The 26,458-nt window shown below is 40.6% G+C and overlaps 1 protein-coding gene across 1 annotated transcript in view; it reads left to right on the top strand.

The window, feature by feature from the left end:
- ADAMTS18 (ADAM metallopeptidase with thrombospondin type 1 motif 18) overlaps window positions 1-26,458 on the top strand; it is a 68,257-nt gene that overhangs the window by 27,076 nt on the left and 14,723 nt on the right. Inside the window, exons 4-16 of the mRNA XM_075837141.1 lie at window positions 11,409-11,637; window positions 12,155-12,345; window positions 12,534-12,617; window positions 14,312-14,471; window positions 15,291-15,396; window positions 17,093-17,230; window positions 18,994-19,147; window positions 20,673-20,768; window positions 21,016-21,164; window positions 21,264-21,436; window positions 22,604-22,734; window positions 23,914-24,037; window positions 24,333-24,577. Of these exons, the coding sequence (XP_075693256.1) occupies window positions 11,409-11,637; window positions 12,155-12,345; window positions 12,534-12,617; window positions 14,312-14,471; window positions 15,291-15,396; window positions 17,093-17,230; window positions 18,994-19,147; window positions 20,673-20,768; window positions 21,016-21,164; window positions 21,264-21,436; window positions 22,604-22,734; window positions 23,914-24,037; window positions 24,333-24,577 (1,980 nt within the window). The remainder of the gene's footprint in view (window positions 1-11,408; window positions 11,638-12,154; window positions 12,346-12,533; window positions 12,618-14,311; window positions 14,472-15,290; window positions 15,397-17,092; window positions 17,231-18,993; window positions 19,148-20,672; window positions 20,769-21,015; window positions 21,165-21,263; window positions 21,437-22,603; window positions 22,735-23,913; window positions 24,038-24,332; window positions 24,578-26,458) is intronic.

Genomic DNA, 26,458 nt, shown 5'->3' with positions numbered 1-26,458 from the left:
TGTTTATCACCTATCCTGTAAATAAGTGCTAAATATTGATTATAGAAAAACCACTTTAAAAGGGCTACCCGACGATAAGTTGATTACTAGGTGTCCCGCATTAACTTAAAGTATTTGTCTCTTTTTCACAATTACTTTTTGATAAAAAGATCCCCAAATATAGGGTGATCACACCAATCAGATGTAATCTGCAAGGGAACCCAGCAGCAAGTATTTATTTTCTCTGCAGTGCCATCACAGGGGAAATGAAGCATTACATGATCAATAGGCTTCCCATGTAATTCATAGACGTTTTTGGTCCTCCATAGCAAGACATGCCCTTTGTAGCTGCTTTTCTTTCTGGCTAAGAAATAAGGCTCCCAAAGGGCGGACCACCCCCTATTACCTCACATTGCCCTAATAGTACATTTGAATTTTTTTTATTTTTTTTTAAGCCAACAATCCATTTATAAATGCAATAATAATTCAAAAACTATTGTAATGGCAGGGGGTAGGGAGACGGACAAGTGAGCCCTAATCTACCCGCCACTCTGTCCCTGCCTACTTGCAACGACCCGCCCTAGGCGACGGGGTACAACTGGGCGGCGGTCCCTGCGCTCAGTAAGTGCACGACAAACATGACAAACATACAAAGGAACACAAGCAAGGAAAAGGGGCCGTTGTCCACGGCAACACCGTGAGCAACCAGAGTGGTGAACGAGCCGAGTCAAGCCAGGAGTGTGCGAGGTACGAAACGAAAAGCAGAAGAGTAGTCGGTAAGCCAGGGTCTGTATGGAGCAGGATCAAAAATAGCAGGAGCTGTAGCTGGGCCAGGAAACCACAAGGAAAGAATCACAAGCACCGAGGGACAGGAAGTGCAGGCTTAAATAGACCGAGGGCGGGAGCTAGCTGAGTCTGGCCAGGTTACGATAGGCTCTCCCACTCCTAAGCCTGCCAGCCTGAATGGTGGAAGCAGGAGTCAGTCTCAGGGATGTATTCTCAGGTGCTGACTGATTAGTTCTGGGAGTTAACCCCGAAGCTGTGCCTGGCAGATCCTTTACAGTACCCCCCCTTTTATGAGGGGCCACCGGACCCTTTCTAAGTGGACCTGCCTTACTGGGGAAACGCAGCTGGAACCTCCTGACCAATACCCCAGCGTGAACATCCCGGGCGGGTACCCAAGTCCTCTCCTCGGGCCCGTATCCTCTCCAATGGACCAGGTACTGGAGGGAGCCTTGGACCATCTTGCTGTCCACAATCCTGGCCACCTCGAATTCCACCCCCTCCGGGGTGAGGATGGGAACAGGAGGTCTCCTCGAGGGAGCCAAGGATGGGGAGCAGCGTTTGAGGAGGGAGGCATGAAACACGTCGTGTATCCGAAAAGACGGGGGTAACTCCAGCCGGAAGGAGACAGGATTGAGGACCTCAATGACCTTATACGGCCCAATAAACCGGGGAGCAAACTTCTTGGACGGAACCTTGAGACGCAAGTTCCTAGACGACAACCACACCAGATCCCCGACCATAAACAGGGGGTTAGCAGAACGTTTTTTATCAGCCTGAGTTTTTTGTACGCTCTGGGACACCTCTAGGTTTTTCTGAACCTGGGCCCAGACTGTGCACAGTTCCCGATGAACGACCTCTACCTCGGGATTGTTGGAACTACCAGGTGAAACGGAGGAGAACCGTGGATTAAACCCAAAATTACAAAAAAAAGGAGAGACCCCTGACGAGTTACTGACCCGGTTATTGAGGGAAAATTCGGCGAGGGGAATGAAAGAGACCCAATCAAATTGACAGTCAGAGACAAAACACCTTAAGTATTGTTCTAGAGATTGATTAGTCCTCTCCGTTTGGCCATTGGTTTCAGGATGGAAGGCAGAGGAGAAGGACAGATCAATCCCCAACTTGATACAGAAGGCTCTCCAAAACAATGAAACAAATTGTACCCCTCTGTCCGAAATTATATTGACAGGGACCCCATGGAGACGCAGGATGTGTTTGACAAACAAGGTAGCCAACGTTTTGGCGTTGGGTAGTTTCTTGAGGGGCACAAAGTGGCACATCTTACTGAAGCGGTCCACCACCACCCACACCACTGACTTGCCTTGGGATGGAGGCAAATCGGTGATAAAATCCATGGAGATATGTGTCCAAGGTCTCTGGGGAATGGGCAACGAACGCAGTAAGCCCGCTGGTCGGGACCTGGGAGTCTTGGACCTAGCACAAACCTCACAAGCGGCGACGTAGGCCTTAACGTCTTTAGGCAACCCAGGCCACCAATAATTTCTGGTAATGAGGTGTTTGGTACCCAGGATGCCTGGATGGCCAGATAGTGCGGAGTCATGATTTTCCCTAAGTACCCTTAGCCGGAATTGCAGGGGAACAAACAGCTTGTTCTCAGGAAGGTTCCCGGGAGCTGCACCTTGATCAGCAGCAATATCAGAGACTAAATCAGAGTCGATCGAGGAAATGATTATACCTGGAGGCAAAATACAAGCCGGATCTTCCTCCGAAGGAGGGCTGGCCATGAAGCTACGCGACAGTGCATCAGCCTTAATATTTTTAGACCTAGCCCTATAGGTAACCAAAAAATTGAATCTGGTAAAAAATAACGCCCATCGAGCTTGTCTCGGGTTTAGCCTCTGGGCAGATTCTAGGAAAACCAGATTCTTGTGGTCGGTAAGGACCGTTACCTGGTGCCTAGCCCCCTCCAGGAAGTGGCGCCACTCTTCAAATGCCCATTTAATGGCTAAGAGTTCGCGGTTGCCAATATCATAGTTACTTTCAGTTGGCGAAAACTTCCTGGAGAAGTAGGCACAGGGGCGGAGATGGGTGAGGGACCTGGTACCCTGGGACAAGACAGCCCCCACTCCCACCTCAGATGCGTCAACTTCCACGATAAATGGCTCCATTTGGTTGGGCTGAACCAGCACCGGGGCAGAGACAAAGCACTTCTTAAGGACCTCAAAAGCCTGGACAGCCTCAGGAGGCCAGTGGAGGAGATCAGCACCTTTGCGAGTGAGGTCCGTAAGGGGCTTAGCGATGACCGAGAAGTTAGCAATAAATCTCCTGTAATAATTAGCGAACCCCAAAAAACACTGTAACGCCTTCAGGGAGGCAGGTTGGACCCATTCCGCCACAGCCTGAACCTTGGCGGGGTCCATGCGGAATTCATGAGGAGTGAGGATTTGACCCAAAAATGGAATCTCCTGTACCCCAAACACACATTTTTCGGTTTTGGCAAACAGTTTGTTTTCCCGAAGGACCTGGAGCACCTTCCTGACATGCTCAATGTGGGAGGACCAGTCCTTGGAAAACACCAGTATGTCATCAAGGTACACTACCAGAAAAATCCCCAGGTAATTTCTCAAAATCTCATTTATGAAATTCTGGAAGACCGCAGGGGCATTACACAACCCAAAGGGCATGACGAGGTATTCAAAATGGCCTTCGGGCGTGTTAAACGCAGTCTTCCACTCATCCCCCTCTTTGATGCGAATAAGGTTATACGCCCCCCGTAGATCCAATTTAGAAAACCATTGGGCCCCCTGAACCTGATTAAAGAGATCAGGAATCAAAGGAAGGGGATACTGGTTCCTTACCGTGACCTTATTCAGGCTACGGTAGTCAATGCATAGCCTAAGACCACCATCCTTCTTCCCAACGAAGAAGAAGCCAGCACCTACCGAAGAAGAAGAGGGACGAATGTAACCCTTGGCCAGGGATTCCTGGATATACACTCTCATAGCTTCACGTTCTGGACAAGAAAGATTAAATATCCTACCCTTAGGAAGCTTAGCTCCTGGTACCAATTCGATAGCGCAATCGTATTCTCTATGAGGAGGTAACACTTCGGAGGCCTCCCTAGAGAAAACATCAGCGAAGTCCTGAACAAACTCGGGTAGCGTATTCGCCTCCTTAGGGGGAGAAATAGAATTAACAGAAAAACATGACGTACAACATTCATTACCCCATTTGGTTAGCTCCCCAGTATTCCAGTCAAACGTAGGATTATGCAACTGCAACCAGGGAAGACCTAGAACCAAATCGTACGATAATCCCTGCATCAACAGTACAGAGCATTGCTCCAAATGCATGGAGCCAACAAGGAGTTCAAAAACAGGGGTATGCTGTGTAAAATAACGATTAGCAAGAGGAGTGGAGTCGATACCCACTACCGGGACAGGTTTAGGCAAATCAATCAGACGCATAGCAAGGGACATAGCAAATTCCACAGACATGATATTAGTAGAGGACCCTGAATCCACGAAGGCACTGCCGGTAGCAGACCTACCACCAAAAGAGACCTGAAAGGGAAGCAAGATCTTAGTACGTTTCATATTTACGGGAAATACCTGTGCGCCCAAGTGACCTCCCCGATGATCACTTAGACGCGGAAGTTCTCTGGCTGCAATCTTACGCTTAGGACAGTTGTTCACTTGATGCTTGTCGTCCCCACAGTAGAAGCAGAGACCATTCTTCCTGCGGAATTCTCTACGTTGTTGGGGGGACACGGAGGCCCCGAGTTGCATAGGTATCTCTGAATCTTTCGGGGAGGAACGAAGCAACGGAGCTTGGGGAGGCATCATGGGGGAGTCGGAGGAGAAAACACATAAACGTTCACGTTGTCGTTCCCTGAGACGTCGGTAAAGTCATACCGCTAAAGCCATAACCTGGTCTAGGGAGTCAGAAGAGGGATAGCTAACTAGCAGGTCTTTCAGGGCATTCGACAGACCCAACCTAAACTGGCACCTTAAGGCAGGGTCATTCCACCGAGAAGCTACGCACCACTTCCGAAAGTCAGAGCAATACTCCTCAACAGGTCTCTCCCTGACTTAAGGTCACCAGCTGACTCTCGGCAAAGGCAGTCCTGTCAGTCTCGTCATAAATAAGTCCGAGAGCAGAAAAGAAACAATCAACGGAGGAAAGTTCAGGGGCGTCAGGAGCCAAGGAGAAGGCCCACTCTTGGGGCCCTTCCTGGAGCCGGGACATAATTATACCCACCCGCTGGCTCTCAGAACCTGAGGAATGAGGCTTTAAACGAAAGTAAAGCCTACAACTCTCCCGAAAGGAGAGAAAAGCCCTCCGGTCCCCTGAGAACCGGTCGGGCAACTTGAGGTGGGGTTCAAGAGATGCGGTGAGGGGAACTACCAGGGTAGCATCAGGCTGGTTGACCCTCTGAGCCAGGGCCTGGACCTGTAGGGAGAGACCCTGCATTTGCTGAGCCAGGGTCTCACGGGGATCCATAGTGGTGTCAGGGACCAGAGGTAGACTAGGTATGGGCTTGTGATTATGTAATGGCAGGGGGTAGGGAGACGGACAAGTGAGCCCTAATCTACCCGCCACTCTGTCCCTGCCTACTTGCAACGACCCGCCCTAGGCGACGGGGTACAACTGGGGGCGGTCCCTGCGCTCAGTAAGTGCACGACAAACACGACAAACATACAAAGGAACACAAGCAAGGAAAAGGGGCCGTTGCCCACGGCAACACCGTGAGCAACCAGAGTGGTGAACGAGCCGAGTCAAGCCAGGAGTGTGCGAGGTACGAAACGAAAAGCAGAAGAGTAGTCGGTAAGCCAGGGTCTGTATGGAGCAGGATCAAAAATAGCAGGAGCTGTAGCTGGGCCAGGAAACCACAAGGAAAGAATCACAAGCACCGAGGGACAGTAAGTGCAGGCTTAAATAGACCGAGGGCGGGAGCTAGCTGAGTCTGGCCAGGTTACGATAGGCTCTCCCACTCCTAAGCCTGCCAGCCTGAATGGTGGAAGCAGGAGTCAGTCTCAGGGATGTATTCTCAGGTGCTGACTGATTAGTTCTGGGAGTTAACCCCGAAGCTGTGCCTGGCAGATCCTTTACAACTATGTTACATGATTAGTCCGGTTTCTTTTCTGTAATATTATAATATATTTTGTTTTGAGATCAGAAAACCCTTCAGTGTGAGAAATATACAATAATAGAAGACACCTGGAAGGGGGCAAATACTTTTTTCACAGCACTGTAAAACAGTTCACAGCTTGTTATTGCCTCATGCATTTTGAAAATTGATATGTGCATGCTCTTTTTGACAGATGTTATAACTTTTTATAGAATTTGTATGTCAAGTCTTTTTGATATTTAATATATAAATCATCTCTTCTCTTCAACTGATATTTTTTTGCTGCAGATTTATTACTTTTTTCCCCAATCTTCTCTCTCCTGATTGACAAGGCTTTGAACATGCTGAGTTTCTTTCCCAGGTGCATTGTGCTGCCAGTCTTCATAAATAACCCCATTAAAATGTATTTAAGAGATCAGAGTGTGTTCGGCCAGATGTTGAGAACAAAAATTAAGCTTCTTTATGTTCTATTCTTGTCCAAATCTGCTGATATTGTATAAATAAAAAACTAAAGGTAGAAAAATGTTTTTCAAAATATTAAGAAAAGTTGTTTTTTTTTTAAAATTGCGCCCAGGCAAATAAAGCTGAGGTCATTGCGGCTGTACTGTCTTTTCCGTTCCTGTGCTTGTCTCTGCCATGGAAGAAACACGTAGGTCATTGGGATTTTTTCCTTCCTTCGTTAGTTACGGAAAGACACTCACCAGTGACTACTTTGTTCCCTCCAAGTCAGCTCTGCAATCACAGTGACCGGCAAGAAAACCTCCCATTGTCAGGATCCTGCCTAACAGGACCATCAGTCGCAGCTTACTGAACTTCTATTAGCATGACTGAGTAAGGTGGGACTGTCCGTTCAACATACGGAAATAAACTGGTCATAGACATGGGATGGAAACTGGCCACATGGACGACCCAAAACAAACAGACCATCAGATTTGCAAATCAATGGTGACCAATAAATGGATAACAATTAGATCTCTATGTTTCGGCCTACAGTAAGTTGATGCCTGTGCCGTATCACGACTGTGTGAAACTGTCCGGGGGGCTAGTTTTGGCAAATTCTAAAAAGGGGAATTTTTTATTCATTACTCAGCTCTAATTGCATCATTTAGAAATACAGTTTGATAGTGATTTCAGATAAGTCCGTACATATTTTTTTAACTTTAAAAAAAAAAAAAATGCTGACATACCCCCAACTGTAAAACATTTTTGAATCCATTGCTTCAAAATAAAAAATAATTTATTATTTTTATTAAAATAGTTTTAATTGAAGTACGTAAAGCAGTTCTAAAAACATTTCCTTAGACTCCGTTCTATCATAGTTCTGGTGTTAATGACGCAAGAATAGTATAGTACTATTCTTGCCATTAAAAACACTGGTACTCTGACAAAAACCCAACAGACCTATTGTAAGTCAATGCGATATACATGTTGTCCATATAAAGACAGATTTGTTACAGCTGTCATGGCTCTGTTAAAGATGTTTTCCAGGACTACAAATATATTGATGGTATAATTAATATCAGATCGGTGTGGGTACAACTCCCGGTAGCTTTCTGAAAATGTTGCGGCTCACCAGCAAGGGTTTCTTCCCGTTTATTGTTTACCAGGCACAGCAGTGATCTGCAGTACCAGGCACAGCCATTACCAAATGTTGGTGATGTGCCTAGTAAACAAGGGTCGTGGTGCTCGCTCAGTCAATCAGCTGCCGGTAGTCGGACACCCACCGATTTGATATTGATCACTTAATCCAAGGATAGCCCATCATTTTTATAGTCCCTCTTTATGGACTGAAACCATGATGGTTGTATGAACTGAGCAATTTAAAAAAATTAAATTTTCATTTTTCCTTTTTTATTTTTTGTACAGGTGTGGATCAACTACATCCATACGACCTTCTTTCCCATAAAGCTTTAGTGCTTTGTCAAATCATATTTGTAAACCCTATAGAACCTAAATTAAGAAAGAGTCTTGGTAAGAACAGGAAATAATTTAGTCAAATAAGAGGAAAATCCTATTTTGGAGTGAAAGTCGGGAGAGATGCAGTGCAAGTCTTGTGAATGAATCTGACACCACCTGGACTTTAAATTACCTTAGACAAGTTGAAACAACGTTCACTATGTTCATCCTCGAAATTACCCCGTTTCACTAGTAACCCCCAGCCCTTCCTCATCCTGCTGTTTTAGCTGAGAACTCTGCACAGAGATCCAGATTTGCTTGGCATAACAGGAGACATTTTGTACTCAAGTTACAGAACAAAGTGATAAAATTGCCAATGTCGAACAAGCAGGTTGAGGCACGGTGACAACACTGACCCTACACAATGAAAAGTGTGTTTGATATAGGACCATGAAAGAGCTGTTTTGACAAGTTAACTGCACCGTATTTACCATTTATCCGTACAATTACTGTTCGCGCTGAGATGGTGTTTTTACAAGACTCATTTTCTGCACCATTGTGCATGTTTAAAAGAACCGAGTGCTCTTTACAGTGCCGAATGTCAGTGTACATATAGTAATGGCATATACAAAATGCTTAAAAAGTACAAAAGCACATGGAGGAAATAACCTATACATTCATCACTGCTTGACTGGAAGATAAACTATTTAAATGTAATTCACAGAGCACAACCGTGGCAGGACTGAAGTTTAACAAAGGAGGAATGATTATCGTAAGGGCAGTGCAAACAGTAGGGTTTTGCTATACAATAAACAAAAATGAGTTACTATTTAACAGAGGACATTTCCCAAAAACTGATGGACGCACTGTAATAACATTGGGATTTCCCAGAGCAACTGAAACAAAATATTGCGCTTGCTCTGGTTGCCATGGCACGAGGGAAAGAGTGCATTTTTTTGGGTCCCTCCTCCATCTATACGGAACATATGCAAGTCCACCTTTAATTGCATCACAAACTGAGTGCCAGAGGGGGCGCAAACAAGCTACCGAACATGGCCAGGATAATATAATACAGGGCTAGGGCAGCAAACTGAATCTTTGCCCCAAGTAAAGAAAAGTCTAGCTACAACAATGTGATATCATTTTACACACAGGATATATCATCCATAAGGTCTAATAGGTTATTTGTGAATCAACTCATCAGAAATAGACCCTAGTGGCAAGTGATTAACTCCAAAGTCACCTCTAAATGGGGTTGTCTTATGCTGGATATTTTGGCTCATTGTGTCAGAACCTGGGCCGACTGGAGAATTCTCTGGACTCATCAGTGCCTTTTCTAATAGCTGATAGAATTGCCTATCCTTAAAGGGGTAGTTTAGGATGTTTATACTGATGGCCTTTCCTTAGGATAGGTCATGAATATTAGATCGGTGGGGGTCCAACTCCCGGCACCCCCACAGATCAGCTACAGTTCTCCTGTACCGAACTTTGATCACCAAACTGCTCTAAGTTTTTTTCAATAGAACTGCCAGGAGTTCAGAAGTAGTGGTCGTGACAGCTGTGTGAACCCTTGCTCTAAAATTCTGAAATTTGCTTACCTAAAGCTATACATAAATTAGTATACAGTAGTTATCAGTGAAAGATTCTGAAAAAAAATCTTGCAGCAGTCAAGTGCTCTCATTCTGACTGAATACTTGGGAGTGACAGGTCCCTTTTGATGATACATCCTTAAGCAAATAGTTATATAGATCTAAGAGGTGACATTTGGTGTAGTGTTACGTTTTGATTTCATGCCAAATAATTCAGTGCTGTAAACTGACAAATACATAGAAAATGCAATTTAATTTTCAAAGTAAAAAATATGTTATTTCATAGAAAGACATACAGACAGATAGATAGATAGATAGATAGATAGATAGATAGATAGATAGATAGATAGATAGATAGATAGATAGATAGATGGAGACATATGAAATAGATAGATAGATATGAGATAGATAGATAGATAGATAGATAGATAGATAGATAGATAGATAGATAGATAGATAGATAGATAGATAGATAGATAGATAGATAGATAGATAGATAGATAGATAGATATGAAATAGATAGAGAGACCTGTCTATAGATCCTGACCCCTGCTCTATATCCTTTCTGCCACACTTGTCTTCTCCATTGCTGATCTGTAAAGACCAGTTTATACTGGGAAATTATCATTTCCGAATGATTGTAACTATAATTTCCCAGTGTAAATACAAAAAGATCAATGATAAATGGTAAAAATCATTTGTACATGCATACATATGGTTGTTGTCAGCAGCGGTATCAATAAATGCCACCTGTCTCGACATTTACAGTGCCTAGCATATTTTTCTTGGAAGAGCCATTGTTACCCAACGATGACGCTGCCGGTTGGGTAGGGAAACCTCCACAATGATAGTATTGATGGAAAATGCCCATCAGACAGTCAAAATTATTTTTCAAACCACCAATTGTTTGTCAGGGTGTGAATTTTTTTTCCATGTAAATAGGACTTAACTGCAAAGACTCAGACTGGCAGAGAGCGCTACATTTAAGTGGCTGCTGATTGGCTGCTAGCATGTAACTTCCTGTTAGGGGAATAGCTCATGACCATAGAGGAGAAATTTTGCTTGCACATTTTTTGGGGAAAATTCTCTGGGTGGTACATTTGTAAGGGCATTGTTGTCGGTGAGCAATGCGGTGTAAAGCTGACTTTATACTTGTGATAGCTGACCTCCCATCTTCCCCATATCCATGCATGCTCGGCTGAGCGTGCATGTGTTTCAACAGGGAGAAAGGAGAAAGTCGCCACCTCTGGCAGCGACTTATCCATTTGCAAACAAAAGGATCCGGCATGTTGAAATTTAACATGAAAGTCGGAGGCCATCGTACACATTAGATGTATGGAGTCGGAGGCCACCATACACATTAGATGTATGGAGTCGGAGGCCACCATACACATTAGATGTATGGAGTCGGAGGCCACCATATACATTAGATGGTCGGCCAGTCCCGCCGAAATCTGCTGGTTCTGTCAACATACATAAAATGTGTTTGGCCAGCCTTAGTTGAACTCTCTTATGAACAGAACACATTGTTATATGGGTAATTATGTGTAGTGGGCACAATGGGGCAGTCAGTCCTATTTTGATGTCATTATTGTTGGGCTGCCAGTGCTAGTTGACCTACTAAACATTTCTTTAAAGGCACAACATTTCTTTGGGGGCACAACTGGTCGAATAGCTGCCATCTCATATGCTCAGTGCCTGGTGCCCTTACATACATCATAAGCGCTGGATATTGCACAAGCAGAATGTTCAACATGTTGAATAATCTTTGTGCAATTAGCACATTTTTCAATTTTCTCATGAGAAATAGAAGCACTGGAATCTCAGGTACCAGTCGCACAATACTGGTTTGAGTGTGGACAGTGATAGCCTACTGGTTGGGATGAACACGTTATTGGTCATTGGACAAAATCCGGCCAAACATGAAATATTTCAATGACGCCGGCTGTTAGTGAGACCTTGGCCTGTTCCAACAACCCATTCTGTGCAGGCTAAAATATACACATAATTTATCTTAGATTCTGTACCATATATTGAACTGCGCTAATAAAATCTATTGTTTTCAGTCAGGTTTCTTAAGGACACTTTCAAGTGAATATTTTATATCACCAATACCACAGCATCTTGCAGAAAAGCACAACTTCACTTCTCCTGAAGGACATCACCCCCATGTACTATATAAACGGTCAGCGGAAAGCAAAGTAAATCGTCACTCAGGAAAGTCGTATTACAGCTCTGCAAATCAGTCACACGGTAATACGCAGAAACAACATTTTTGTGGAAGACGTAAAAAATGTAAGCAAAAATCTATCTATCTATCTATCTATCTATCTATCTATCTATCTATCTATCTATCTATCTATCTATCTATCTATCTATCTATCTATCTATCTATCTATCTCATATCTATCTATCTATCTATCTATCTATCTATCTATCTATCTATCTATCTATCTATCTATCTATCTATCTATCTATCTATCTATCTATCTATCTATCTATCTATCTATCTATCTATCGATTTAACCTATGCCATTATTGTCAAGAATATCATGAACGAACTGTGAATTACAAGATGTTCAGAAAGTAGCCGTCTGAAATCTCCAGTGTATGGCAAGCTTCACGTATAGGTACATATGCCATCAATCCCAACACTTAAAGGGTTTAAAAAGATTGTCAGTAAGTCTTGCCCATTTTTCTCTGGATTATTATCAATATGATGCTTAAAATTGGTCAAAGTGATATAAAAAGTAGATTGTTCAGTCTGTGTTTGTTGGAGAACATGACTATACTTCCCTTCCTTTATTTCTAGATTTGAATAGAAACAACACTAAATTAAAGCCTGATGATTCTGTCCCTCTATCCCGATCTAAGCGCTCTGCATCAAAATCTCAGCATGGTGGAAGTTTGATTGTAGAAACCCTTGTTGTGGCGGATAAAAAAATGGTGGAGAAACATGGCAAGGAAGCAGTGACCACTTACATACTGACAGTGATGAACATGGTAAGAGACACTAGCGCTTTCTTTTCGGATTTCAAAAACTCTACATTTTCTATACTTGTTATATGTGAATTTTTTTTCAACTAATTACTTAACCATAAAACCTACTCATATTTTTAAAAGTACGAATGTATACAAAGGAAGAGTATATCCTGATAAATATAAGTATCTTTTTTCCTATAACTGTTTAGGTATCTAGTCTATTCAGGGATGGGACCATTGGAAGCGACATAAACATTGTTGTTGTGAGTCTACTACTTTTGGAAGAGGAACCAGTAAGTTCACCGTACAATATATCACGACTCATCTTTTTTGGCCAAAACAAGTTATAGTAGTTATATAAGGTATGAACAACCTACAAGCACCTCTAACCAAACCAATGGTGTAAACAGGGGTCCCTATTATACAAGTAGACAACCTAAACGTGAACCATAAGGGAACATAGCTCCTAAAAAAATGATATGCAGCAGTGTATGCAAAAGTAGAAAATCTTTATTAGATATAACGTACAATAACATAATACGGAATAAAAATGATAGATCCATACACGGAGATAAAGACAGTAAAGTCAGATGTAAAGAGACCAGTGACAAACAGAGACAACCAACCGTCAGTATTTCCGAAAATATCAATCAAAATTTTAAGACGTTGACAGGAAATACCGTACATGGGTTACTTAAAAGAGTTGTCTAGTTTAGAAAACATTTACATATACCCTATTATGGAAGTTAATAGAGAGGGGTCTCCTGTTTAGGATCCTTTGCTCTTGGCCTGACTGGAGAGCAGTTACATAGATTGCCTCTCGCTCTGGTGAACCTGCCCTGTCCAGCATTACACAGGCAACGCATTGATATGAATTGGCACTGTGTAATGCTTAATTTCTCCTGTGGTGGCGCTTTAGGGAAATTGAACACTTAAGGCCCTTTTACGCAGGCCAATTATTGGGCAAACGTGCGTTCATAGAATGCTCATTCCCGATCATTGCTCTATGTAAACAGGGCAACAATCAGCCGATGAACGAGCAAACGCTCGTTCATTAGCTGTTCGTATCATTTATGCAGCACAAAATATTATCGTTGTAAACAGCACATCTCCCTGTGCTGCCGACATGATAGAAATGTATGGGCACATGAGATCGTACAATCGCTCGTCTCCATACATAGCTCCTTGTCAAAGGAGAAAACGTGCGCCGTTCATCGAGCTGTCTCATTGATCGGCGCTCGTTTACACGTCCTATATATAAGAAGACCCTTACTTCCAGGTTTCGCCACGAGTTGCAACTGATCCCTGGGGGTCTCAGCACGGGGACACTTTGTGATTAGCTTATTGTCAAAGGACCTCCCTAACAAGTTTCCAAAATGGAGAACCCCTTTATAAAAGCTAGGAACTACAGAGCCAAGATTCACTGAAAAATAGGTAATGAATGTCGTTCAGTAATAAATGTGTTTCACCGCCTGGAAGAACGATTAAAAAGTAGTTTATTAGTTAATTTCATAAAATAGTGGCTCTACCAGCCGTTGATACCAGACCAGGCTTAAGCAAGTGATTAGCGACAAGAAAGGTGGTATAGAGTGATTGATGTCTCCTTTCCACCCAAAACACCACCTATCTGCTTGTAGTATAAATAACGCTATATCTTTGCCATTGATAACTGTCTATCTAAATCCTACGCGTTTCATCATCACATACACGGTGATGCTTCCTCAGGGATTGATAGAAGTAGATTTATTTCAAATCTCGTTAAATTCAAAAGTAGTGAAATGATAACAATTTTGCAGCACTGGATAGCACTGTTTATGTGCTGATTCGTAACCTCCAGACGCATGCACGGCTCTGATACACTGGCACTAAGCATAACACAGTGTACGTTGGATTGATACATTTTTGCTGTTTACATTTATTCCTGCTGTTTTTGTCTTTCCATATTCGATGTATAATTTCTAACCCTCCCACCCCCATTTCTTTGCAGACTGGACTTAAGATCACTCACCACGCCGATCAATCCTTAAATAATTTCTGTCAATGGCAATCTGCTATCATTGGAAAGAATGGAAAAAGACATGATCACGCCATCTTGTTGACAGGGCTGGATATTTGTTCTTGGAAAAATGAACCCTGTGATACTTTAGGTGAATGCTCCTTTATGAACCAGGGAAAGAAAAGGAACAAATATAACATGTTAACTTATATTGTCCCAATGCACTTAAGGGCCTCTTTCAGAAGAGCGTATTTTACATTAGTATTCCATCAATAAAGCTATTCGTATGAAATACGCATTAATTTTAAAAGTGCAGTATCCGTATTGCAGATGGAAAACACCCATTAAAGTCTATGGAGAGTGATAAAAATAGGGATGCATCCAGTTTTGGTTCATATTGCATCCGTTTTTCAAAAGCGCTGTGTTATATAATTAAATTATCTCCTTAGAAGACAACCCATCAGTAAAACGGATCTTTAATACTGATATAAAACTGGTGACATATTGAAGCAATATAATCCGTATTACATCCGTATTATGGATGTTTACAAATACGCTCATCAGAAAGAGGCCAAAATGAAAAAGACAACTTTGCAATTAGTCTTAATTAAAAATCACCTACCGTTTTGTTTATACAGCTTAATGCACACCTATGTGTCTCCGTGGTAACAGACTACAGACAAACCCTGTGCAGCCTGATCCTGCAGTCATACTCACTTCTATCTGTCCCCTACTTCTTGTAAGTAGGGTACAGGTGACTGTAGGATCAGACTACACAGGGTTTGTTTGTAGTCTGTTACCATGGAGACACATAGGTCTGCTTAGGAGCTATAGAAGCATTTTGACTATAACGTAATAACGTGGTTGCGAAGGTGCTGTATGTTTTAGTACTTAAAACGATATTTTTTTTTAAGATAACAGCTTGTGATTAAGATTGATCCAGTTTCTGTATTTGTATCTATTCTATCAGGTTTTGCACCAATTAATGGCATGTGTAGCCAACACCGCAGTTGTACCATTAATGAAGACACAGGTTTAGGCCTGGCATTTACTATTGCTCATGAGTCTGGTCACAAGTAAGTACATTAGTTATTGTGCATACATATAATGATAATAACCATATTATACATTATTGCATTATATTTTAATATATTTTGTGTAGTAACAACTGTTATCCTAATCTTTTTTTAAATGCAAAAGCATTACGTGTGGCATAGTGTCCAGTAGTGGCTCTCACATTATAAGTGTGGTTCAGTCACATGAGTAGGGTCACAATTTCAGTTTTAAACGTGTAAACGAGCGCCGATCAACGGGACAGCTCACTGATCGGCGCTCATTTGCTCCTTTCACAAGGAGCTATGTATGAAGACCAGCGCTCGCTACTACAATCGCTTGTCCCCATACATTTCTATCATGTCAGCAGCACATCTCCCTGTTTACACAGGGCGATGTACTGCTGACAATGACAATATGTCTTGCATCATAAACAATACAATCAGCCGATAAATAAGCAAAGGACAAGGGTTCTGCCTGAAGGTTATCCCACCCTTTTTTACAATGGTTAAAAGGTTTGTCTCATGATAACAACCCATGTCCATATGCGCTATTAGGGCATATGGAGGTCATTGTGGGGGCTCCCCTGCTTGGAATTTCCCCTTATTTGTCAGAGCAGAGGTCCGATAAAAAAAGAGCAGCTCTAACCCCGCCATGTATTACATCAGGGTGGCCAACCATCTGTAAATTCCTGGAAATCGGTACAAATAGGGTATTTGTCATTGATTTGTTTGAATTTGGAGGAGCTTGTACAGATTATTGAGATTGTAATTATCTTCATTTTAGAGGTCACAATACATCAATATTCTAAGCTATAGACATATATTACATATAATCTTTATGATTCATTATGGTTTTCCAATTTGTCCTTAAAAAAATGTTGGCTGTCCTTATTTTTTGGATAAATTGTCCTGAAAAAAAATAAATCTGGTTGGCAATTCTGTATTACATGGATGCCCATTCATTTTAATGGGTGCATGTAATAATACATCCCCCTCCAGCAGAAATATGTTGTGGATCCGTAGCGTTCACCTGATAACCCCGGTGGATTTCTTCACAGTATGGGTTGTCTTGTTGAGAAAACCCCTGTAATTTAAAAAGGTTCACTATTTCATGTTATTAGTTTTTAACAGTATGTGGAACACATATCAAGTGTCATTTACTAACACTGTCCAAGATGCAAATTTTCCATAGTAACCAATAAGATATTTGCTATCATGGCCTTCCATACTCTACCATCGAAAGTCAGAAATCACCAAATGATCTGTAAATACCTTAATTTTATCCATTACTTTTATCTACACTTGTGCTTCTCATTGTTGAAGTGCCCCCTAGTTGTTGGTGAGGCGCCCCCTAGTTGTTGGTGAGACACAACTGGGGAGGTCGTTTTGAAAGAATTGATCATATGCTGCAAAGGCCTTTCTCGGGCTCTGCCCATCTCTGAGACAAATTTTAAAGATAAATTAAAATAATTTGTCTCAATTTTCGTCTACACTATGACCAATAGCGAGACCCAGTTAACACTATATTCACACTGGTGAGGTACCAAGAAAAAAAAAAAAGCGATGTCTTGATCTATATAACATTGTTTACCCTACCCCCTTTGTCATACTGTAGTAGCCATCTTAAGTACAACCTAAAAAAGATACTTGTCCGGTTTTTCCACTTTTGACTCGATATATGCATAACTCAGATTTCATTTTTTTTAATTTTAAATAGTTTTGGAATGGTTCATGATGGAGAAGGGAATCCTTGCAGAAAGGCTGAGGGTAACATCATGTCCCCTACTTTGTCTGGAAACAATGGTGTGTTTTCTTGGTCAGCTTGCAGTAGACAGTATCTGAAGGAGTTCCTCAGGTGAGGACAACTAACCGACAAATATAGTCTGTATATTTTTTCAATTAGTGTGTTGTGTTTCTAAGTTCTACATGTGATAAAGCTCCCAAGAATTCCAGTAGGATTGTAACTGACAACTTTATTAGTTCTTATATTTGTCACTTCTGTCAAAGTCGGTCCCAAGTCTGCATCATGTTACTGCTGAAGAAGAGCAAACCAGATGTTCGCCTTGTTTTCAAAAATTTTTACAATTCAGAAAAAATGACCTTTCGCTTCGTTCTCCAGGTGTTGGTTAACCAACACCCTTCCTTTTCACTCCTGTTTCCTTTTAACGACTTAGCAGATTTTTTTGTGCATGTTGGAACATCTTGGAAGACTGGGCTCTGTACATGATGGCATGTATCTAAAAATTCCCAAAGCCCATGCAACCATATGTTTTCTTTTATTGTAAATTTCCCGGCTTGCGTAGTAACATAATGCATCTTGTATGACCTTAAAATCGAGCTCCAGATGGATTTATCAGTTTGATAATGGTACATCTTCCCTTGCTTTTGTTATTGACCACTTCTGTTTTATTGAAATGAGTTATCCACTTTGATCAGTCCAATTTTGTTAGTAGGTACCCACAATGATAAGCTGATCCCATAGTCTCCTGCTGCAGGTACCCCCAGCGATCAGCTGTAATCTGTTGGGGGACCATAAAGCAGTTTTTAATATCCCTGCAGGGCCATCAAATGGGAAATAAACCATTACACAGTTCAATCAGTGGGATGTCCATGTAAAGTATGGACATGCCAGGTCCTCCAAAGTAAGAGACCTTTTAATAGAGAGGGGTCCGGAACTGGTGACGTATGATAATTGTAATCTGATTGGTCCTTATTTTTTATATGTTCTAATTGTCATACGTTTTAAAGACAAATGGATATGGTTGTTTAGGCTAAGGTGTGTTTCAGCTATTAGCAGAAATCTCTTTGGTGTCAGAGGGGTTTGGTCATGTTAACGGAAATCATAGCCCCTTTCCTCTAAGAATTATGGATATCGAAGTGACCTTATAATATTCCATCCATTAGCTGTAATCACCCATTCACGCAATAGTTGTTAAATCTGAGATTAGTTGTGGTCCAACCACTGAGACCGACACTAACTGCTAGAACAGGGGTCCCGGTTCTTCTACCCTTCACACCCATACGGTTACGGTGGGGAGAAGGTGCATGGAACGATGTCTGAGCACTAACTCTATAGGAGGCAAGGAAAAAGCTCATGCTCACCATGCTTTTACTGAACCTACCATAGACTTGTAATCAGCCACTGCATTCCATACATGTCCTTCTCACCGTGTCCGTGAGGACGTACAAGGGTTTCCTGTTGTAGCGATCGTTAGGGGTCTTATTGTTCAAAGCCCAACAAATCTATCCCGTGGATAGGTGATTAATATTAATGGCTGTAATATGCCTTTAACCTATAATCTATAGCCTTAATCACATACCTTTTTATGAAGAACATTTTGTATTAGAAGAACAATTTGTATTAAATATTGGTTTTCTGTATTTTTTCGACATTCCTATAGTAACAGTAAATAAATGCACTTTCAACTGGATGTTAAAAGCACGTTATATTTAGTAAAAGTCTCAGTGATATACAGCATTTATATTGCAAACCCATCTGCTTTGGTTAAAACTGGATCAATTACACCAAATTGTAATTTGATAAAGCACGACTCAACTGAATGTAAAGCCGTTAACAGTTGTCTATGAGGAAATTATTCACACTGAATTCCATCACAGCACAACTCAATCCTCCTGTCTTGTTGACGAGCCAAAACAATTAGGACATTTCCAGTATCCGGAGAAGCTGCCCGGACAGATCTACGACGCTGACACTCAGTGTAAATGGCAATTTGGACCAAAAGCAAAGCAGTGCAGCCTGAGTTTTGTAAAGGTACGTGAGCTCTTATCATTTCTTTTCTACAGCCAAAGCTAATGGGTTTTTCAGATAATTCAATATTTCCAAAGTTTGATCATAAAAAAATAAAATTTGGCCTTATGATACTATATATTGCAACTATGTCAACTATTGTTCTCGACACTCAAAAAGTATATACAAGGTGGAATTAACTATGTTTTTTATTTTACTCTTGTGCTCATATTAGCTTATTCACAGTAAAAAAACAAAACAAAAAGTAGTTTTATGAGAAGACTATCAATAGACTGGAATATTACTCACTTCTATCCCCTGATTACCATTTTTATGGACACCTTGTCAGAGGACATTGAAAACTGAATAATAATTGGAGAATAAATTGAGGGAAAAATTTAATCATACATATATTGTTGCATTTTATTTTAAGTACAACCAATCTGTCCCTCCTCTAATCCCAGCGCCAATTTATCCAAAATCTTGTCAAACCTTTTATTGGAGGTGGCACTGAAGACATTGCATTTTAGTCCAGTTGATGACCCGAGTAGCAATAAAGAGAATCTGTTACATTAAAGAGAATCTGTTGGGCATTTCCCAGAAGAAAGGTGTAAATTGCCCAATCCTCATGTATTTTTGGTGCTACTTGGAGATTTCAAACACGGTCCTTATAAATAATAATAAATCGTCATTGATCATAGGAATTACAGTATGTCAGAATATACATTATAGTGGAATTCATTTTTATGATATGCCCTTTTCTTGCTATGTTGGGCATGAAGCTACTTCACACAGTGTGAGAGACTGAGGCTGGAGGGAAGGGGGATCAATTACAACACCCATATCTCGGGCTATGGACCATCTAGAGCAACGGTTCTGGTGGCATATAAAAGATGAGATTCTTATATTTCATATTGCAGTTCTAGCTGTGAAATAACCAGAGATATTACCAGTTGAAAGCACAGTCGGGAATTGAAGCTGTATACTATATGATCACACTGTGTTGCTGGGCAGGGAAGGGGGAGAAGCTGTATGACGATTGGACAGCGTCATACAGAAAACATTACACCGCCCAGAGTGAAAAGAAAGAGTCACCTTCTATTTGGCAAGTAAAGCCAAATTAGCATATCTAGAAAAATGCTCATAACTTTGTAAATAATAAACGTTTTTTTAAAAATAAAAAACGCACTGTAGTGATCTCCATCATAGCGCATACTAGATTAGTTAGGAGATAGGGAATTCATAAACTGGTGACAGATCCTCTTTAAGTAAATACAACACTGAAGATGATGCCAATAACAAGGCTGGCGCTGTTACAACCTACCATTAGCGTCTAATCATAAAGTAATTCCCAAATATCCTGTAATAAAAATGTAACTATCTTATTAATAAAACAAAGAAATAGTGGTATTATAAATTTTGGGTGGAGTTAACTTTTAGGGATTAATGGGGGAATATGCAGTATATTTATGTACAATCAGGATAACTTGAAGAAGGGAAACATACAACTTGTAAGCCTTACTTAAGTACATACTTCTATTCTCTATAGGATATATGTAAGTCGTTGTGGTGCCACAAATCTGGACACAGATGTGAGACAAAATTTATGCCAGCTGCAGAGGGCACCGTCTGTGGTCTAAATATGGTAAGATTTTTCCGTATGCATGGTTCTACAACATCCACGTATTCATGTATGGTACAGCATCCCCGGTCATATAAGTGGCTTGCATGGTTGGGTACCTCTGTTCTAGGCTATGGTTTGATGAATAATTATAAAAAAAAGTTCTGCAATATTACCCTCAATGCGTTGATTTCGGTTTAGTCTTTACTAAATTTTATTAAACACTTTATAGGCAATACTAAAATATTTTCTTACACTTGACTGAACACAGTGGTGCCGAAGAGGACAGTGTGTGAGATTTGGAGACCATGGACCAAGACCAGTTAATGGAGGGTGGTCAGACTGGTCAGATTGGGCCCAGTGTTCCAGAGAATGTGGTGCCGGAGTGAAATATCAGGAGAGGTTCTGCAATAACCCAGTGTAAGACCCTAGTTTTCTTTTGTCCCTGTTGAATTTTTTGAATAATTGCAGCAATAAGTTGTGCAATTGTTTATTGATACAATGTTCTTTGTGTCATAGACCTCAACATGGAGGGAAATTCTGCCAGGGCTCAAGCCGAATCTATCAGATTTGTAACACTGATGCTTGTCCTCCTAACACTCTGGACTTTCGAACACAACAGTGTGCCGAATACAACAGCAAGCCATTCAGAGGGTGGTACTACAAGTGGAAGCCCTACACAAAAGTGGAAGGTGAGTGGCAATAGCAGCAAAAAGTTGAATTAGTATTCTTATTAAATTGACAAGATATCATCATGCTAAATTCTGGTTAGTGATCCATCGAATTATAAGTAATTTTATTATTTTGACCTTAAGTTAGTTAATAATTGAATTATTGAAATTATTATGACTTTTTTTTGTCCCACTGGTGCCAACACTGCTGCAAGTAAAACTGCCAGAGAAAGTAGGGCAAAAAAATGCCATGCACTGCCAAAATTGTATCAAAACAGTAACAAAATTGTTATTCACACCAAAAAGGAGAGGGCAAACACGTTAAAAAATGTTGTATACAAAAATTCAAACAGCGATCCATAATAAGATACACCGTAAAGTGAGCAAAAGCCCTAAACCAGATCAGACCTGCCGAACGCATGAATGGCCCTAATAAGGATCCCACTTCATTGCATGCGGTAATTTCTAAAATTGAATAAGGTCATGAATAAATGTGACATACAATGCAAAAAGGCACATACCTAAAACATCATAAGAATAAGACAATAGATACAAGCCCAGCAGAGGGGCGCACACTTAAAAACACAGACCAGCCCCACGCGTATTGCCAGGAGAAACCTAGCTTCCTCAGGGGCAAGTGGCTACATGCAGCTTTCTAGTATATCCTATAATCCCGTACTCTCAAGCTTAGTCAAATTATACCATTTTGGATATTGTCTGACTGGGTTTCCATGGTCCAAACAGAGGAGGTGATTACACCATCTATACAGAACGTGTGCATGTCTACTTTTAATTGAAATATACATTTTGCTGTTAGAATTACACATACAGGTCACATAAATGGATTTATGAATTAACTCATAAGAAATAAACTCTAGTGGCAAGTGATTGGCTCCAAAGTATTGTTTTTGCCGGACCTTTAGGCCCATTATTGTGCCAGTATGGGCCCAAGTAATGTTTTACAAGGGAAAAATCCCTATTCATGGAAGAGTTATGTTAGTGTTTTCCCATCTCTTTTTTCTTGATTTTTCTTTCAAACATGTTACATTTATAGAAGGAGCATCAAAAGTCCTAGGATGGAACAAGGCTCTCTGGCTTAAGCCAAGAGAACGATTACTGTACTTCTGGTGAAATGAGAATTATATTACTCAAGTCTTGGTGGAAATCTAAATCTCTTGTGTGTTTCAGAGGAAAATATCTGCAAGCTGTATTGTACGGCTGAAGATTTTGACTTTTTCTTTGCGTTATCCAACAAAGTGAAAGATGGGACGCCATGCTCTCCTAATGGACTTGACATTTGTATTGATGGCAGTTGTGAGGTAAAACCTTTGTGATTCAATTATCAGTCTTTTTGTGAATTTTGGTTATACTAAGCTGTTTCCCAGACTTTACTGTGAACATTTTCCTTCAATAGGTTTCATCAAACTCTATTCCAGTACTTTTTTAGGTTATGCTCAACTGCCAGTGGAAGATTTCCCATTATATATGCCTTTCTGTTAGTTAAGCAAAGATCCATGACTAACACAGCTCTCATCTCTGAAGGGCTGTGGAACATAGATGGATTTCGATGCTGCAAACAGCTCAATGAGGAGATACCAGGAGCTTGACCCAGCATTTAGAAGGGCTGACCAAACCATAAAATACCTTTACCAGCACAGTAATGCAGCTTATCATATATTGGTTAAAACCATATATCATACCTTTTACTTACACTAAATAATGGATAAAATGACTTTTTTTTAGTAAGGTGGTTCAATAAGTTGGTACACTTGGGATCAGGTTGGTGTCTTAATAATGGATTTTTTTTTTAGTAAATTAAAAATGATCACCCAGTTCATAAAGGGTACCCATGGTTTTGCAAAAATAAATAATTAAGGGGGTTGTCTCTTGAAGTCCTATTGCTCTGTTACGGCATATAGACATCCTAAAGGGGCTCCATTATTTGAAGCTGGACCAATGGAGTTCATCTGATCACTGGAGCGGCTTTAGTTTTAAAATAAGGTTCTCTTGATGAGATAATCTCTTTATAGAAATTCTGGACCACTGAAATCCTAAACTGAAAATCTAATTTATATTTGATGATATAATTTCCAATATCTGCAATGCCTATGGTTCTACATATATGTAGAAGCTACTGGGTATTCTTTAACCATGCAATAACATCAGAGCACAAGTTCACATAACCAGAAATTTTACTTGACTTTGAAACATAAAACGACTGTAAAATGTCAGATAAAATAATGTGTAATTCATATTAACCGCAGAATGGCCTATAACTAAGTACTTAATTAATTGGTTGCATTCAGATTTCTATTATCTGTTGTGGTGTAAAATATCATCTTACTAAATGTACCGTGCGAGGAAGTGAACGGAGTTTAATTTCACTTTGGCTCAGAGACAGCATGAAGAAATTATCTCTCTGCATCCTGTGATATGATACGTTCCGACACTTTACAGTCTCCTAACACACATTTCATTTCTGTAAATTCTGGTGCCAGCTTGTAGGGTGTGATTATATTCTTGGATCAAAAGCTACTTTGGATGCCTGCGGGGTCTGTAAAGGTGATAATTCAACATGCAAGTTTTACAAAGGACAGTATCTGAGCAATCACAAAACTAATGGTAAGAACTTCTTCAAATGGTCTAGAGCAGTAGCACTCGACTAGTGACTCGAGAGCCACAAGTAACTCTTGGACCCCTTTCTGGGTCTACCTAGCTGTTGGAAGCTCTAGATACAATCATGAAATAATAGTGGCCCCACACTATGAACCATATCACCATCAGTTGTTATAAGTTATATTGAAATACATAGGGTCCTCCAACAGCACATAGTAATAATATAAGTTCCTATCTAACTGTAGGCTATATGAGATTGCAATTCAAAACTGAAAGATCCTTCTCCTCCTCTCTTCTATAGACTACTATTCTATTGTCACTGTTCCGGCGGGTGCAAGAAGTATTCATTTCCGAGAGGTCCAGTATTCCACCAGTTACCTTGCTGTAAGAAACCTCAATAGAAATTACTACTTGACAGGAGAATGGACCATTGACTGGCCTGGAAAGTTCTTATTTGCTGGGACCACATTTAATTATCAAAGATCAACACAGCAACCGGAAAATCTCTATGCAACTGGACCAACCAATGAAACTCTGGTTTTGGAAGTAAGAATCTATTCACTTTTATTTTATAATTTATAAAAGTAGGCAGGTGTTTCAAAACACAGAATTCCTTTCCTTTATGGAGTATTAAAGAGGACCTGTCACCTTTTCTAACATTTCTGTTTTTAGTAAATACTTGTATTCCCCATGAAATAACAATTCTGGAGCAGCTTTTCTTGGAACTCTACGTTGGGCAGTTTTTCTGTTATTCCTCCTAGAAAATTTATGAATAAATTGACAGCTGGGTGTTAACAGTTAGGGGTGTGTCCCTACACAGACTGACACTGTCCAATCAGGGCTGACAGAGTGAGACTGTGTATGGACACACCCCTTTGACAAGGGGAATGGTAACACCCAGTTGTTATTTATTCATATTTCTAGGAGGAAAAATAGAGGAACGGCATAACGCAGAACTCTAAGAAAATAAGTTCCAGAATTGTTAATTCATAGGGAATACAAGTGTTTACTAAAATAAACATGTTAGGAGAGGTGACAGGTCTTCTTTAAAGATTTTTTTATAGAAATTTACCATTGATAGTCTATACTTAGGACAGAACATCAATGCGTGATAAGTGGGGGTTGAACCCTTGTAGTTAGCAGAATGAAGGGGCTGCAAATAAAATGGGGCTAAGCTGCAGGACCAGGCACAGCCACATGTATGGATGTGTTGTGTCGGGAATTACATTGATTAGTGGATCGGAAGCCCCCATTGATCGGTTTTCACGCATATCGTACACTTCTGATTTTTTTTAAGGATATATTTTAATGGAATCCTTCGTAGGGGACATTGATGGGGACACTAGTTTCAAGACCCCCACAATCTTATTTTCTATCATGTCTCCTTTAAGTGGCATTGCAGGGGAAAACACGACTGGTAAACTCATTTGAAAACTGGCAATGTCTATGCATATTAGGGACAACGAGTTGTAAATTTGGAGTGGAAATTATTTATTTCTAAAGACATTTAGACACATGTCTAATGCAGCACCAGAGAGAACGGTGCATGTCACATGGATTTTCTATTTTGTGTTATTTGATTTTATGTGTTGTGCCCCACCAGCTCTGGCTCTGAACCAGGTATATAATAGTGTATGAGCTTTGTCCGGAGTCTTCCTTAAGGAAACTGCTCTAAGGTTTTAAAGGCTATGTAAACCTTTGAAAGGCAATTTTTATTAATAAAAAGGTCAGTCAGTGTGATTAGTGCAAGTTTATGGATAGTTTTTTATTAAAAATTATTTTTCCTTTCTGAGATACAGCTGCTTTGTATTCTATGTATTCAGCTGTATCTAGCACTAAATCCTCTACCCGTCAGGTCCATGGGACTGACAGTCTCAGTGAAAGCGGGTCTGCGTGTCTCTGACACGCAGGATCCACCTGTAATCTATCACATCTAATTTAGATGTGATAGATTACAGATGGATCCTGTGTGTCAGAGACACGCAGGACCCACTGACACTGAACCCATCAGATCTGCGGGACTGACGGATTCAGGTCATAGCGAACGATATAGCTGCTTTGTATAGCGAATACAGAACAGCTGTATGTCAAAAAGTAAAAGTAATTTTGAATAAAAACTATTTATAAAGTTGCACTAATCAGACTGACTGACCTATTTATTAAATAAAATAAAAAATTCTTCCAAAGGTGTACATAGCCTTTAAGTCTCTGGTCTATTTTAAAAGTTTACAGTACTACACTAAACTAAGCAGTATAAAATAGAACCAGACTATACCTCATCTAAATTGTATTATTTGAGTTAAAACTCAGCATGTGAGCCAACATTATCAGCATGTGTGAAATTTAAAATATACTTAGCCCTAATCCGGCCAAGCGATCCCAACTATTAATTTGAGGTCAACACTATATAGGTTTAGAGATGCTTTC

This window comes from Rhinoderma darwinii, chromosome 9, assembly GCF_050947455.1.
Source record: "Rhinoderma darwinii isolate aRhiDar2 chromosome 9, aRhiDar2.hap1, whole genome shotgun sequence".
In the NCBI taxonomy this organism is placed as follows: domain Eukaryota; kingdom Metazoa; phylum Chordata; class Amphibia; order Anura; family Rhinodermatidae; genus Rhinoderma; species Rhinoderma darwinii.
The sequence above is the reverse complement of the archived record's forward strand: the minus strand, read 5'-3'. Positions and strand labels throughout refer to the sequence as shown.